We start from the raw sequence: 15189 nt of genomic DNA, 5'->3' as shown, positions 1-15189 counted from the left end.
AAAGCGATTTTTAAAAATATATATATATTTTTCTTCCCAAAAACAAAGCCATGGTTAATTATATTCTTTGGAACAAGTGTAGATTCCAGTCTGATCAAAATGTAACCCCTGGGGTGAGGTCTCAAGTCTCAACTCTAATACTGCATAAATTCCGAAAGAAATTGAGTTGCATTTAGAGTATCGCACTATGAAAACTTCCTAAGAATTTTTTTATATTGAAATGTTAAGATTGAGTGGAAAACGATATAATACCTCTATAAAGATAGCTTAGAGACTGTGAACAATTCGGTGATTGATTCAAGGAAACGATTTATTACATGAAATCATTCAATATTACATCTCAAATACAAGCCAACCACTGAAACTTGACCAACCATCACCGTGGAGATATGTCCCACTTGTGCTCCTGATATTGACAATATCCCCGCCCTCAAGCGTGATGGGAACCACTCCAGTGCAGCTCGAATAGGAAGCTGTTGTTGCCAAATTGTTACAGTTATTCAACTGATGTCTTGCACCATTGACCAATAATTCGGTATCAAAAATTTTTCCAGCGGGTGTCAGTGATTCCCAACTAAAGACGTAAAAGCCTTTCCTTGGGGCAGTAAAATGTCCAGTCGAGGGATTGTAACAGTTGTGGAAGTTATCTCGAACACCATCGTACACAACATCTACTTGGGACGTTGAAGGAAAGGTCAAGTGGGTTTTCCTGTATGCCGAAAAATACACGGGGGTTCTTTCTATATAATGAACAAAAATATAAATTTAGATATCCGCGGAAGACAAACTTTCTTCAAAGATTCAAGTGGTTAGAGTGTCTGCTCTAAAGTGGCGAAGTAAGCAGTTGATCCTTACGTCGCGGGTTCGAATCCAGACCGGTATTTCGGATGAGACCTTATAAACAGAGGCCCCGTGTTGCAGTAGGTGCTGGCACGAAAAGATCCCTCCCTGCTCAATGGCCCTGAGTGCCGAGTATAAGACAACATTTGCAGCTCTCCACTGTTATGTAGTAGAGTCTTTATATGAGTAAAATATTCTCGAGAAGGACGTTAAACAACGTACAATCAATCAATCAAACATTCAATACGGGCCCATTAGAGAAAGTGTTGAATTAGTTTACATTTTTAAAATATGGGGTATACAATTCCTATAATTAAGTACTAGTTTTAAAGTACAGATCGCTAAGTTTTCACTCGTTAAAATTCATGTTTATTACAAACACGAAAGAAATATATTCAATATTATTTTAATAATCTGTATTACTCTGCATTATATATGTCCAGCTCTTTTCTATGTAAATACAGTGTATCTACACAAACATTTACGAGCTTCATTTTTACAGTTTCAGGAGAATGCGAACATAGATACTTCACAGTTAATGAAGCGCACAAGATAAATATAAGTTTTTTCCTACACACCTACAATTTTAGAAATTTCAGAATTACCTGTGTTAATTTTAGATTTCAAGTCGGCATTTTCAGTTCTCAAAGTGCTGACTTCCTGTGACAGTCCTTGAATCAGAGATTCCATGTGAGCTAAACGTTGCTCGATGGACGAAGGGTCATTAAGTAGCAAACCATCACTTGCACATACACACGCAAATAACACCGCAATATATATGATACACATTTTCTTCTGCGGATTTGGCAAATATTGTAAATTTATCTCTGTCAGAGATAAGCCATTGACATACTAACCTCATATAAGGAAGTTCCTAGTGGTTATTATGGTTATTTTCTTTCATGTTTTAAATTTTCCCATTGCTGCAATAATCAGCAGGAGCATCAAATCTCAAAGACCTTCGTTTTACAAAACTTTATTTAGTAATTAAAATAGGTGACAATAATCTATTTACAAAATCTATAAATAAAATACAGATCAAGCATAAATCACAAACCCGTGTAAATTCCAGAGGTAAGACCAGGTGCTATGGAGGAGTTAGCACGCTTTTAACATAGAAAGCTCAACAACGATATATAAATAAAATACCGGTACCGGTAAATATTTTGATACGACAAAAGGCCTAAAGAATTAATGTGCATTGACAAAGAATGAGATATGTGATGATATGGACGATAAATCATGTTCAAATATTTAATAAACAATGGAAAATTTGGGCCAAAACCTCAGAGGTGGAATCAGGTGCCATGGAGGAGTGAGCATCGTCACACCCGCCGTGTGCTACTGGTCATGATAGGAAATAACGGAAAACCTGTCGACCATTCAGTGTGTATTTGCTGCCCTAAAAAATGGTATGAAATTCGTCATTCAGCATTTGACAAAAAGTATATTGTTGCATAAGTAAGGGAAGTTGACGAAGTCATCACGTTTATCATAAAGCTTCGTTGTAAGATTAACATTAACACCTTCGTAAAATTAAATATCAAATTATGAAAAAAGATATGTCAGATTCTGTTTTATCTTTTATCTCAAGCTCACTAAGATATATCGTCTTGACAGAAAATGGAAATAACTATGGTTAATTGACAAAAATCCTCTGTTATACAAGGTACAAGATTTTATTTATCCAATTTGGGCCCCGGGAGGAGCAAAAAGATTTACAAACAAAAGAAGGAGGGGGATCCAAATGATAGAACAAGCATGATGATGATATCACATATAATGAGCAATTGGTAAAAAAAAAACGTATATAAGAGATATACTGAATATACATACATGTACTGTATTGTCTGTTATATATATAAAAAAATACATAGTCAAGGGCAAGAAACTGGGAAAAAAAGTATATATAATGCTTATCAAAATATATGTTCAATATGCCCTTTGGTTTTACGGCATGTCCAGTTTTAGTACTAACTGGTAGTTTGGAACTTCTGTATTTTTGCATCGTAAACGCTCTGCATTCTATTGTCATCCTAATGCACAAGTTTCTCCTGACCTACTTTTGAAAGTTTAAATCTGTCACAGCCGTTCTAATTTGTTGTTCCTTTGTAATAACAACAATACAGTTACTGAGTTCGATTGTTTAACTATATTTTTTTCAGTTATATGACAAGATTTCAAAAAGGTGACATGTAACAAAAACAGTAATGAATGTAAGTTAATACACTCTCATACCTTTACATTCACACATTTCATTATTTTAGAACTCTTTAACTGTTCCAATATCATTAAATTTATATTGATTGATTGATTGATTGTTTATTGTTTAACGTCCCTCTTGAGAATTTTTCACTCATATGGAGACGTCACCGTATGCTGGTGAAGGGCTTCAAATTTTGACCTTTACTAGGCACTCAGGGCCATTGAGCAGTGAGGGATTTTTATCGTTCCAACGCCTGCCGCTGACACGGGGTCTCGGTTTTTAAGGTCTCATCCGAAGGACCCGCAACTTTCACTTCAAAGTGCCGAGCGCATGGCGAAGGAACAGTTGCTACCCATTTTATCGACTGGGTCAGTCGCGGCCGAGATACGAACTCACGACCTCCCGATCACGGAGCGAGCGCTCTACCGACTGAGATACCGTCAACGGTAAATTTATAATGAAGTAGATAAAAAGGAATTTAATTTATTCAGGGCAACCGTGGTAAAATTTCTTACCTAATAGAGTTATTTTGTCCACATTATAAAATGTAAGACCCTATATGGGGAAGGAGAGGAATTCTACCATTCAACTGGCTTTCCTGGGGTTAAGTGAATTAGTAAGGGTATTTGGCGCCAAGCATACGCACCTGATACCATAACTAATAAAACCATTCATACATTTCTCACTTTAAAATATCAACCAATCAGTAAATTTAAGAGAACTGTATTTCACTTTACTGTATAGGTAAAGAAAAATTTAAATAAAAAAAAAAAAAACAATGTATAAATAATAAATACATACAAGTCTTCTAATAAATATACACGCTTATTAGAACGACGATATATATATGATTACGCTATCTTCGATCTTAATAAAACGAAGATTAGTGTTTCCATATGAGTCAAAAATTCTCGAGAGGGACGTTAAACATCATATATAATCAATCAACACAGAATGGAGATAATAGTTCAGTTTGATAAAATTAAGCAGTGAGGATTTATTTTGTCTCGGCATCTGCTGCAACAAGGGATCTCGTTCGTTTTATAGGCCTCATCCAAAAGACCAATATACAATAATCTCCACGACTCAGAACGACTCACAGATGGAATCAACCCGCGACGTATGCATAAACTTCTTACTCCATAAATGTAAATCAAACGCTCGAACCACCATGACAAGTTGGTATTTAAATAAAATAATGATTTTTAAAAATTTATTTATTCTATATTGAATTAATCGTTTTTTTTTCTCTCTCGCAATTTTCGTTGCCTAACAAATTTGATCAATGTTACTCCTGAGACTTTGAAGGACAGCAACAAAGTGTTGATTTTACATATTTACGAAAATCAACCAGCTTCCAAATGTACAAAATTGGATTAGCTACGGCATTTAAAATATTTATACATAACAATACACCCATTACTCTAGGGCTACATTCCTCAACCCAAAGACTAACAATAAGTGGTCCAGTAAAAACCAAAAGGGCGCTAATCAACAGCCCAACTAAATACAGAGTACCTATAACCTTTTTATGCCTGATTTGAACAATTGGATTTCTGACTTCCCTTGTTGTTTGAGAGATGGGTCCGTTTTCCTCGAAGGCACTGGTTTGTGGAGCTACATGTAGTTGACATTTTCTTATAGGATTCACTTTCAAAGGAACATCATTGGACTTTCCTTTCGGATGTATTTTGAGGCTCTGCGTTTTAATATGTTTGATTGTCAGTACGTAAAGAATTAACGTAAATAATAAAAGAATCGTCGATAAAAACCTACTGAGTGCTCTGTATACCATGTAATGGCCATTATACACGTACTCCGTGATCCTGTCCTTTGAAGGGTTAAACTTTGTGCGAGATGGCGAGATAAGAAAAAAGTTAATCAGCAAAACCACCATCCAACAACCAAAACATACAAAATACTTCCTCTTCTGTTTAAAAAGGAACATGTGTACTTTTTCTTTAGAAACGATTAAATATCGTTGTAAGCTGATCAGAAATATCTGCAGTAGTGAAAGATACAGCCCAGTTGTAATAAAATGCATTTGCGAAATAGTTAAAAGACTATTCGCGTGTAAATAAGGAAACATTTGTTTGATGCAGCCGCACATAATTCCAAGCCCCATCGTGAAATCGCTTACGGACAACATCAGAACAAGGAAGTAGTAAGGGTTGCGGCGTATTTTCTTTTCTTTGATGATGAGGATAAATACTCCGCTATTAAAGACGAATACACAAAACAAAGCCGTTAATAACGGAATAAACATAAATGTTGGTATTGTTATATAGTGTAACTTCTGGTCCGGCAAAGAGCAGTTCAGGTCTCCAGCTGGCAAGCAACTTAAATTCTTTACAATATCCATCTTCCTTATTTGTCTTTGTAGAATGTCCCAGGGATCAGTACTCATATTCATTGTTGAAGTAAACATCACCAGAAGCTGAAAGAATATATATATATATATATATATATATATATATATATATATATATATATATATATATATAGACATGTATATACATTGATACTTTTAAACTGTTTATAATTTAAAATTACTTCAAGATGTTTCATTTTGTAGTTCGTTCAAAACAAAATTTTATAAAAGGGTAGCGCATTCTTGGAAAATAAATACTAAAAGAAAACCTTTATAATCTGATTTGTCATCTTCTTACAATTAACAAGGTATATTTCCCGCAAAACAGGATGTAATTCCAAATGTAAGAAATTCCAAATTAGGATTGAAATACTTTTACATAGTGTGATACAATCTTTTTTTAAATATGAGAGTTTTTTCCTTGCATGTCTGTGGTCTTAAAAATTTTTACTAGAACTAATAATTAGTATACATGTAATACGTATTTTTGTTCTTTTCTTAGACCATATTTTAACTCCTTTAAAACAAGAGCTCCATATAAACACATAAAAGTGATGAAATTTGAAATCTTAAAATGTAAAAAAATCTTTGCCTTGCCAAATGATAGTTCACAACTTAAGATATCGTATAAAAAATAATACAAATATGTAAAGATGACGAAATTCCAGAGACGGGATTTTGTACATAGATGGAGTATCATCCCCTAGCGACCAGTCACACCAAAAGCTTCTTTTCCAAGGAATGACCATGTAGACGGTACTTTTCGTAGTCTAGTCCATCGTACAAGTCAGCCGAAATACAACCCAATGATAGATAAGCGTAAATATGCAGAATTGAATTCTAACAAATAAGACAACTTTAAAGTACAATTCTAAGGGACTAAGTGTCTACATATTGAGATAAAATCACACCCAGATTTGGTACTCAAAGAACAACAACAGCAGCAAGTACCCCATCCCCCAACAAATACAGTTCCAGCTCAGCTCAGCTACAACAGAACTGTTCATCAAGCTGGAGAAATCTGACGGTAAAACATCTGTTCAATGGTGGATGAAATTTATGGCTCTTATTTCCATACAAGGTCTTTCCGAACAGAGCCATCCTCCGTTTACCCTTCTTCCTAATTATAGCAGCATAGACGTGCTTTGGAAATAGTAAAAAAATTAACATTAAGTTCATTAAAGAAGCCTTCATCAACCGTTTCAAGCCGCCATCAAACCACGCCTTTGATCTCTGGACATGCACCAAGTACTTACAGAGAGTGTTGACGAATCTTTACATGGGGTAACAGAAACAGCCGCAGACTTGAAAATGGACACATATCAGACCATGAGTAAAATAATCAGAGGATTAAAACCAAAAATAAAAGCAGACATGGTAAAAGTCAACCCTTAAACCAGTGCTTGCAGAGATGGTCCAAACCATACGTAATGATGACAATATACAGTCCGCAACCAGTGCCGCAGTGTGCAATGTAATGACATCCCTTGAGGAACGGATGAGTGCTCTAGAGACGTCGAATATAAACATGCTCCAACAGGCCAGACGTTTCAACAACTCAACACCACAAAAGCCCTCTTTTAACAACGCTCAAGGCCAGTCACAGAGGGGTCCTCAGCGCCATGGGTACAGGGAGCCTGAGCCGAAGAACCAGGGTCCCCAACAGAGGTCCTCCCAGCGTTGCTACAGATTGGTGAGTCTTGCGATTCATTTTATAATTGTGGAGTCAGAAATTAGAAGTGCATGTATTATGATAGATGTAATCATTGATGGGGATACTGTCGTAAATCAGAAAGCGACCTCAAATATGACAAAGTTCTACGTACTGACATACAGTGTTGACTACTAATAATTCTGCATAGGGATTCAAGCCTGTCTTTAGGAAGATTGCTAAAGAAGGGCACAATAACAAATATCCTAGGGTAAATGTGGTGACACATGTGTCAAGTAACACAGTCGAAGTTAGCATTAAAGCTGAACATTTCTCATAAATAGGCACCATAAGACAGGTATATAAACCGTTAGATTTCGTTACCCGATTGCACACTCGAAACTCGTGGCCGAAATGTAATCCTTTAGTTTAGTGGTCTTATTTTATTGCGTTTATTTCTTGTTTTTATGTGCATTTTCTGTGTGTAAATAATGTATTGACCTGTATTTTTCATGATACTTTTGTCCTGTTTTGGAAAAAATACGTAAAATTTGATAATTTCATTGAGATTGAGTAGCACGTAGTGTAAGATATACGTCTACACTCGTCGGATCTCTACAGTGAAATACATTGAACTGATAAGCGATCTGCTCCTTATATACGGGTTGTAGGGAGAGCGTTGAAGAACGGAAAAATGGCGGACTATGCCTGTTTACGAGTAGTGTTCAGCTTTAACGGAAAAACAACTAGTGATCTTGTAGATTGCGGTGCTGCAGTGACAATATTAAGTGTTCTTTGAAAAAAAAAATTGTTATCGTAGGTCAAAGCTGCAAACTCTAGATTTTCCACATGTGACATTTGCTATTGGTAGGCCTTTCAACTAATTGTTCAAGTTGCACATATGGTAAAAAAAACATTCCATAGATAGATTTATAGGTACATGAAATTATCAAAAAAAAAGATAATTACTTATGCATACTTTTAATTAAATCATAAAAAAGTTCAATAATTTATAATTGACTTTTACGATGTTGTGTTTTAAGGATAGATAACTCAGGTGTGAAAAATGACCAACGATTTATGAGTTATCGTTTATAGGAATGACATATAGGCTGCTTCAGCATTGGTATTGTTATGTACACAAAAGGGTAACCGGTTCCTTACATTGTTTTGTACACAAAAGTGTTGACCAAAAGAAGGAGAATGTCTTCACTCTACCTGAAATAATGGGGAACAGACGAAATTCAATATTTTCAACTCTCTTTGACGATTATTTTAAAGAAGAAAATTTAATGTCATGTTTTTTTGTGTGCGCGCTTTTGCGCTTCCTATATACACATATATTTTTACAAGTAAATGCAACATTTGATCATCTTATTTGTGTTACTAAGCACGAAGGGGAACGACCGAGTATAAAAAATTAATCAGGTTAGAACTAAGAAGGAGGGTAGATTTCACCTTTTATTTTAATTAAAAATTTTAATTATATGTAGTTAAACGTGTCTGCAACTATAAGTAAATAAGTTTAACATTGGTGCCAAATTTTAAAAACCACTGGATTCTACTGAGAGCAAAGAAACACTTGGGAAATGCTAAAAACTGCCTTGCGTGTAAACAGTTAGATACCTCGGGACTGCTCTAAACAAGTTTCAGTAGTGAGTTATCGTTCATAACAGCGAACCCTAGCAGCAGGTGAAACACCCCTACTAATGTTACTGTGATTTAAATTCAAGACACGTAGTTTAGGTTAACTCATTCAAATGTTATAGGAAGGAACCGGTTTTATAAAGAATTGGCAGTAAACAGGAAATTAGTATAGTCTGTTTGAATACCGTCTGTTTCTTTTGAAAAGATTCTGAAAGAATTTCATGAATTTCAACAGAAAATGGTGGCTAAACGGGGGGGGGGGGGGTTGTAAAATAACAATAATATATCTTAACATAATTTACGGCGAAAATTCCCTAACAAAAAAAAACTAGTTAACTATAGTATACTATAGTTAACTATAGTTTACTATAGTTAACTATAGTAAATCAAAGTGTCAAAGTTTTCGCCAAAGTTTTTCAAAGTGTCAAAGTTTTCGCCAAAGTTTTTTCATAGTATCAAAGTTTTCGATAAAGTTTTTCATAGTGTCAAAGTTTTCGATAAAGTTTTTCATAGCGTCAAAGTTTTTGATATACTTTTTCAAAGTGTCGAGGTTTTCGATAAACTTTTTATAAGTGTCAAAGTTTTCGATAAACTTTTTCAAAGAGTCAAAGTTTTTCAAAGTGTCCAAGTTTTCTATAAAGTTTTTCAAAGTGTCCAGGTTTTTGATAAAGTTTTTCAAAGTGTCCAAGTTTTTAGCTCTACTGGTCAGAGACCAGAAGAGCTTATGCGATAGTAATGCGTCCGTCGTCCGTCCGTCTGTCTGTCTGTCTGTAAACAATTTTTCAAAATGCTACTCCTCCTACAGTTTTGGTCCGATTTCAGTAAAACTTGGCACACAAATAGACTACACTAAGATACATAATTCTGTGCATCGGTTTTTGATTTCGATGAACGGTGTTGCCGTGGTTACTAAAAATAGAAATTTCTGTGAAATTCTTTCAAAATGCTACTCCTCCTACAGTTTTGGTCCGATTTCAATATAACTTGGCACACAAGTCGACTACACTAAGATACATAATTCTGTGCATCGGTTTATGATTTCGATGAACGGTGTTGCCGTGGTTACTTAAAATAGAAATTTCTGTGAAATTTTTTTCAAGATGCTACTCCTCCTACAGTTTTGGTCCGATTTCAATATAACTTGGCACACAAGTCGACTACACTAAGATACATAATTCTGTGCATCGGTTTTTGATTTCGATAAACGGTGTTGCCGTGGTTACTAAAAATAGAAATTTCTGTGAAATTCTTTCAAAATGCTACTCCCCCGTAGGGACCCGGGGTGACAAGAATAGGTCCCTGGCACCCCCTTGCATGTCGTAGGAGGCGACTAAATGGGGCAACCTGTTGGCCGTGGGTTGCGACCCGTGTTGGTGGAGGAGGGGATCCTGGTGGCTGAGGTCCGCAGGTGCTGGGTGCAATGCATCTGTTTGACCAACACTCCACTTTGGCCCCATATTCATCTAGACGGGAGGTCAAGTTTGGCCCGACTTGATCAATCGGCTAGTCATGCCGAGCTGATAATATTAACATGCCTTAGTATTGATGTTTTGCAATTTGTATTATCTGTTTTCTCTGTTTTGCAATTTCCAATACGCCGACGTTTCCATGTTGATATTGATATATTAAGCGGTGGCTGAGGGTCAATCAGGCACTTCATGTCTGAGTATAGTTTCTTTGTATCCTCTTGGTATCAGTCTTACTGGATGTCCGTTTGACTAGATATCGCCCTTGTTGGCGCTCCGAGGCGGGCGGGGAGCAAGGATTCTGAAATTTTTCCTCTATAATCATGGCTCTCTCAAAAAAACGTTGCTACCCAGCAGGTTTTGAAATTACTTTTAATGATGAACAACTGAATTCGGTTGTGGAACACTGGCCCCGCTTCATCACACTTGAAGCACAATTTTCAGAACAACAAACGAAGCCTTTAACAAAGATATCACCATTTATCATTCAAAAGGGTATTCAAGGAATCATCGGTACTCCTAAATCTGTTAAAAAGTTGAGATCCGGAGCTCTACTTATTGAAGTTACCAAAAAACAGCAGTCAACTTCTTTACTAAGTTTGAAAATGCTTGCCGATATTCCTGTTGTTGGTAAAATTCACAGTGGATTAAATCAAAGCAAAGGTATCCTTTTTGACAGAGATCACGACCTGGATGACATTCCTGAGCAGGAAATCCAATCCGAGTTGGAATCCCAGGGAGTGGTCTTTGTGAAAAGGTTTACAAAAAAGCGGAATGATAACATAGAACCGACAAATACGTACCTTTTGACTTTTGGTATACCAACATTACCAACAAGTATTAAAGTTGGACTTTATCATATGAAAGTTGAAATGTTCGTTCCAAATCCTCTGCGTTGCTTTAAGTGCCAGAGGTTTGGACATGGACAATCCAATTGTAAAGGCTCTGAATCCTGCTTCAGGTGTGGTGAGGAGGGGCATGATGGTAAAGATTGCCATAATGACCCCAAATGCAAAAACTGCAAGGGCGGGCACATGGCTTCCTCCAAACAATGCCCGATGTGGAAAAAGGAAAAAGAAATTCAAAAAGTTAAAGCCGAAAAACGCATTCCTTATCCAGAAGCCAAAAAACTGGTCAACATGTACAGTATCCCAAGACCGAATCTGACATCATATTCAACTGTTGTTAAAACGTCCTCTTTGAAGGACATGTCTACACAAGTCTCTGAGAAAGACTTTCTTCAGCAGACTTCATCATGTCAAACGCCCCTGTCATCTCATGACAAGGGTAAAAACACTTCACTGCCTGCTTCTGCAGGTCCTGCAGTTCCTGCTGCTCCAAAAACCGTAGCTGTGACTACATCAAAGCCAGCAGCCTGGAGCAAATTATCATCATCGGGGAGAAAAAACAGATCTCCCTCCAAAAACAACTCAAAACAGCAGAGTGATCGGTTACCTAAAGCGGCCGTAACTCTCCACAATAAATTTGGGGTCTTCGAGGAGATGGACGTAACACCATGTCAATCCTCCTCGCGAGTCCGAAGTGAGTCACCCCCCAAAAGTAAAGGGAGAATATCCCCCATTACTCATAAAAAATGAATCATCCTTCTATTATACAATGGAATTGTCGAGGTTTTAAAGTCAACTTGAATGAATTATCATTACTTATTCAGGACCATAACCCAGTAGCTATATGTTTACAAGAAACACATTTAAAAGAAACAGATAAAATTAATATTAAAAATCATAGTATGTATAACCATTATTCTCAAACTGAAAGAGCGTCTGGTGGTTCCTCTTTAGCAATTAACAATAAATATATTCATAGCCAACTAGATTTAAAAACAAATCTTCAGGCAGTAGCTGTACGCCTTTCACTTGAAAAAACAATTACCCTTTGTTCTGTATATGTTCCTCCAAACTATCATTTACAAGCTTTACAACTTACAAAACTAATACAACAACTTCCTGCTCCATTTATGGTTGTGGGTGATTTTAATGCCCATAATCCATTATGGGGCAGCGATAAAATCACAGATAAAGGGAAAAAACTTGAAGATGCAATATCACATCATAATCTTTGTATAATTAATGACGGCTCTAGCACTTACCTGCATCCGGGTAATGGTTCATATTCTTCAATAGATATTACTTTAGTAGATCCTTCTTTACTTCTGGATTTCAGTTGGTCAGTACATGATGATTTATGTGGAAGTGATCATTTCCCAATTATAATTAAAGTAAACACACCCGAGGAAAATAGTACTACTCAAAACTGGAAACTAAACAAGGCTGATTGGAAACAATTTGAAACTATGTGTTTACAAAATATTTCGGATGAAAAGTTTGAAAACAATCCTGATCCAATACAAAAATTTACTGAAATACTATTAAATACTGCAAATGAATGCATACCTTAAACCTCGACAAATTCTACTAGAATCAAAAAACATGGTTTACAGAAGAATGTAATGATGCTATTAAAGCTCGCAAAAAAACAGAAAGACAGTTTAATAGATTACCAACATCTCTAAATTTAAGCAATTTCCGTATATTTAGAGCAAAAGCTCGGAGAACTATAAATTTTAATAAACGAAAATCTTGGAAAAAGTTCGTGTCCAACCTTAATTCACATACTCCTATCAATAAGGTTTGGAACGCAATAAGGAAAATTAAAGGAAAAGGTCCTGAAAAATATCAGCATCTGAAGGTTGGAAATCAAATTATTACGGATAAAAAACAAATATCCAATGAAATAGCTAGTACAATTCATAAAAATTCCTCCACAAAAAATGTGAGCCCTAAATTTAGTAAACATAAAACATCTCAAGAAAATAAAACATTAAATTTTACATCTGAAAACAATGAATGTTATAATCAGCCATTTACTATTGACGAACTTCAAAAATCCTTAGAAAAGTCTCATGATACAGCTGTAGGACCAGATCAGATTCATTACCAAATAATTAAACACCTTCCTATAAACAGCAAAGAATGCCTTTTGAAAATTTTTAATAAAATTTGGGAGCGAGGTCAATTTCCACCTTCCTGGACCCAAGCTACTATTATTCCTATTCCAAAACCTGGAAAGAATCATACGGATCCAAATAATTATCGACCAATTGCTTTAACAAGCTGCTTATGTAAAACCATGGAAAGGATGATTAATGAACGCCTCATATGGTTTCTTGAAACCAATAATATTCTATCTAATATACAATGTGGTTTTAGAAAAAACCGAAGCACAATTGACCATTTGGTCAGACTGGAAACCTATATTCGAGATGCTTTTATCAAAAAAGAGCATGTTGTATCTGTGTTTTTTGATTTGGAAAAGGCATATGATACTACATGGAGACATGGCATTTTAGAAGATCTTGACAATATGGGCTTAAAAGGGCATTTACCAATTTTTGTTAAGAATTTTTTAAATGATAGACATTTTAAAGTCCGCTTGGGGTCTACTTATTCGGAAAGCTTTGAACAGGAAATGGGTGTACCACAAGGCAGTATTTTATCAGTAACTTTATTTAGTATAAAAATTAACAGCTTAGCTGAAGTACTGAAAAATGATATGCATGGAAGTTTATATGTGGATGATTTTGTTCTTTGTTATAAAGCTAAAAATATGAATTATATTGAGCGAAAATTACAGTCTTGCCTAAATAAAATTCAAGACTGGGCTGATACAAATGGATTCAAGTTTTCAAAAAGTAAAACCGCTTGTGTGCATTTCTGCTCTAAACGGAAGGCTCATGACGAACCACATTTACTGCTTGATGGAAATCCTATAAAAGTTGCTAAGGAGATAAAATTTTTAGGTATAATTTTTGATAGTAAACTTTCATTTGTATCACATATTAAAATGCTAAAAGAAAAATGCACAAAGGCCTTAGATGTTATTAAAGTAATTGCAAATACAAAATGGGGGGCAGATAAAGATACTCTTTTAAAACTATATCGTTCTTTAGTTAGATCCAAGTTAGATTATGGCTGTATTGTGTATGGCTCTGCAAGAACGTAAAAGCTCTTGATGCAATACACCGTCAAGGCCTCCGACTGTGCTTCGGAGCTTTTCGAACTTCTCCTAAAGACAGTCTATATGTTGAGGCAAACGAACCGCCTCTCGACTTACGAAGAATTAAACTTACTTTGCAGTATATTTTGAAATTAAAAGCAAATGTTAATAATCCTGCTTATAATTGTGTTTTTCATCCGCAGTACGAAGACTTGTATCATAAAAGAAAATCATGTGTAAAACCCCTTGGTATAAGATCTAAAAAACATATCAGAGATTCTGAATTACCTTTGGATGTTATAAAATCTTCTAATTTTTCGGAATTACCGCCATGGCAATTAATAAATCCAACCGTAGATTTATCTTTAACTGAATTTAAGAAATCGGACACAAATTGTCTTGTTTTTAAACAAAAATATGCTGAAATAAAACATTCTTATGGTTCAACAGTCGAGGTGTATACAGATGGTTCAAAGGATAAAAATAAAGTAGCATCAGCTGCCGTGATGGAAGACAGTATTTTCTCTACACGGCTCCCAAATGAAGCAACAATCTTTACCGCCGAAGCAAAGGCCATTCAACTTGCATTTGAATATATAAAATCTTCTAGTGAAAAAATATTCACAATATTTTCGGACTCGCTCTCTTGCTTACAATCTATACAAAATAAGAATATTGATCAACCTTACATTTTAGATATTTTAATTCAATATTATCATTTGGCGCAACAAGGTAAAACAGTAAACTTTTGTTGGATTCCGAGCCATATCGGAATCCCTGGAAATACTAGAGCTGACAGTGCTGCCAAAAATGCACTTCAACATCAAATTACTTCATTCAAAATTCCTTACACCGATTTGAAATATCTCGTTAAAATTTATGTTAATTCTCTTTGGCAAATTTATTGGAATTTTTGTGATGAAAGTAAGCTTTACGCTATTGAAAACAAAGTTAACAAATCACCTCACTTCGGTCTGAAACGTCAGGACGA

At 35.5% G+C, this 15189-nt stretch overlaps 1 protein-coding gene across 1 annotated transcript; it reads right to left on the bottom strand.

The window, feature by feature from the left end:
* Positions 1 to 292: 292 nt before the first annotated feature.
* LOC134282239 (uncharacterized) lies at positions 293 to 1657 on the bottom strand. Its single transcript, XM_062764666.1, has 2 exons — positions 1446 to 1657; positions 293 to 740 (listed from the first exon to the last, which is right to left on the bottom strand). Exons 1-2 carry the CDS (start codon positions 1627 to 1629, stop codon positions 334 to 336), a joined length of 591 nt encoding a protein of 196 aa, XP_062620650.1. The 5' UTR covers positions 1630 to 1657; the 3' UTR covers positions 293 to 333.
* Between the last annotated feature and the right edge of the window lie 13532 nt (positions 1658 to 15189).

This window comes from Saccostrea cucullata, unplaced genomic scaffold (genome assembly GCF_032062105.1).
Source record: "Saccostrea cucullata isolate Sc308-1 unplaced genomic scaffold, CSIRO_AGI_Scuc_v1 ctg1219, whole genome shotgun sequence".
In the NCBI taxonomy this organism is placed as follows: Eukaryota; Metazoa; Mollusca; class Bivalvia; order Ostreida; family Ostreidae; genus Saccostrea; species Saccostrea cuccullata.
The sequence above is the reverse complement of the archived record's forward strand: the minus strand, read 5'-3'. Positions and strand labels throughout refer to the sequence as shown.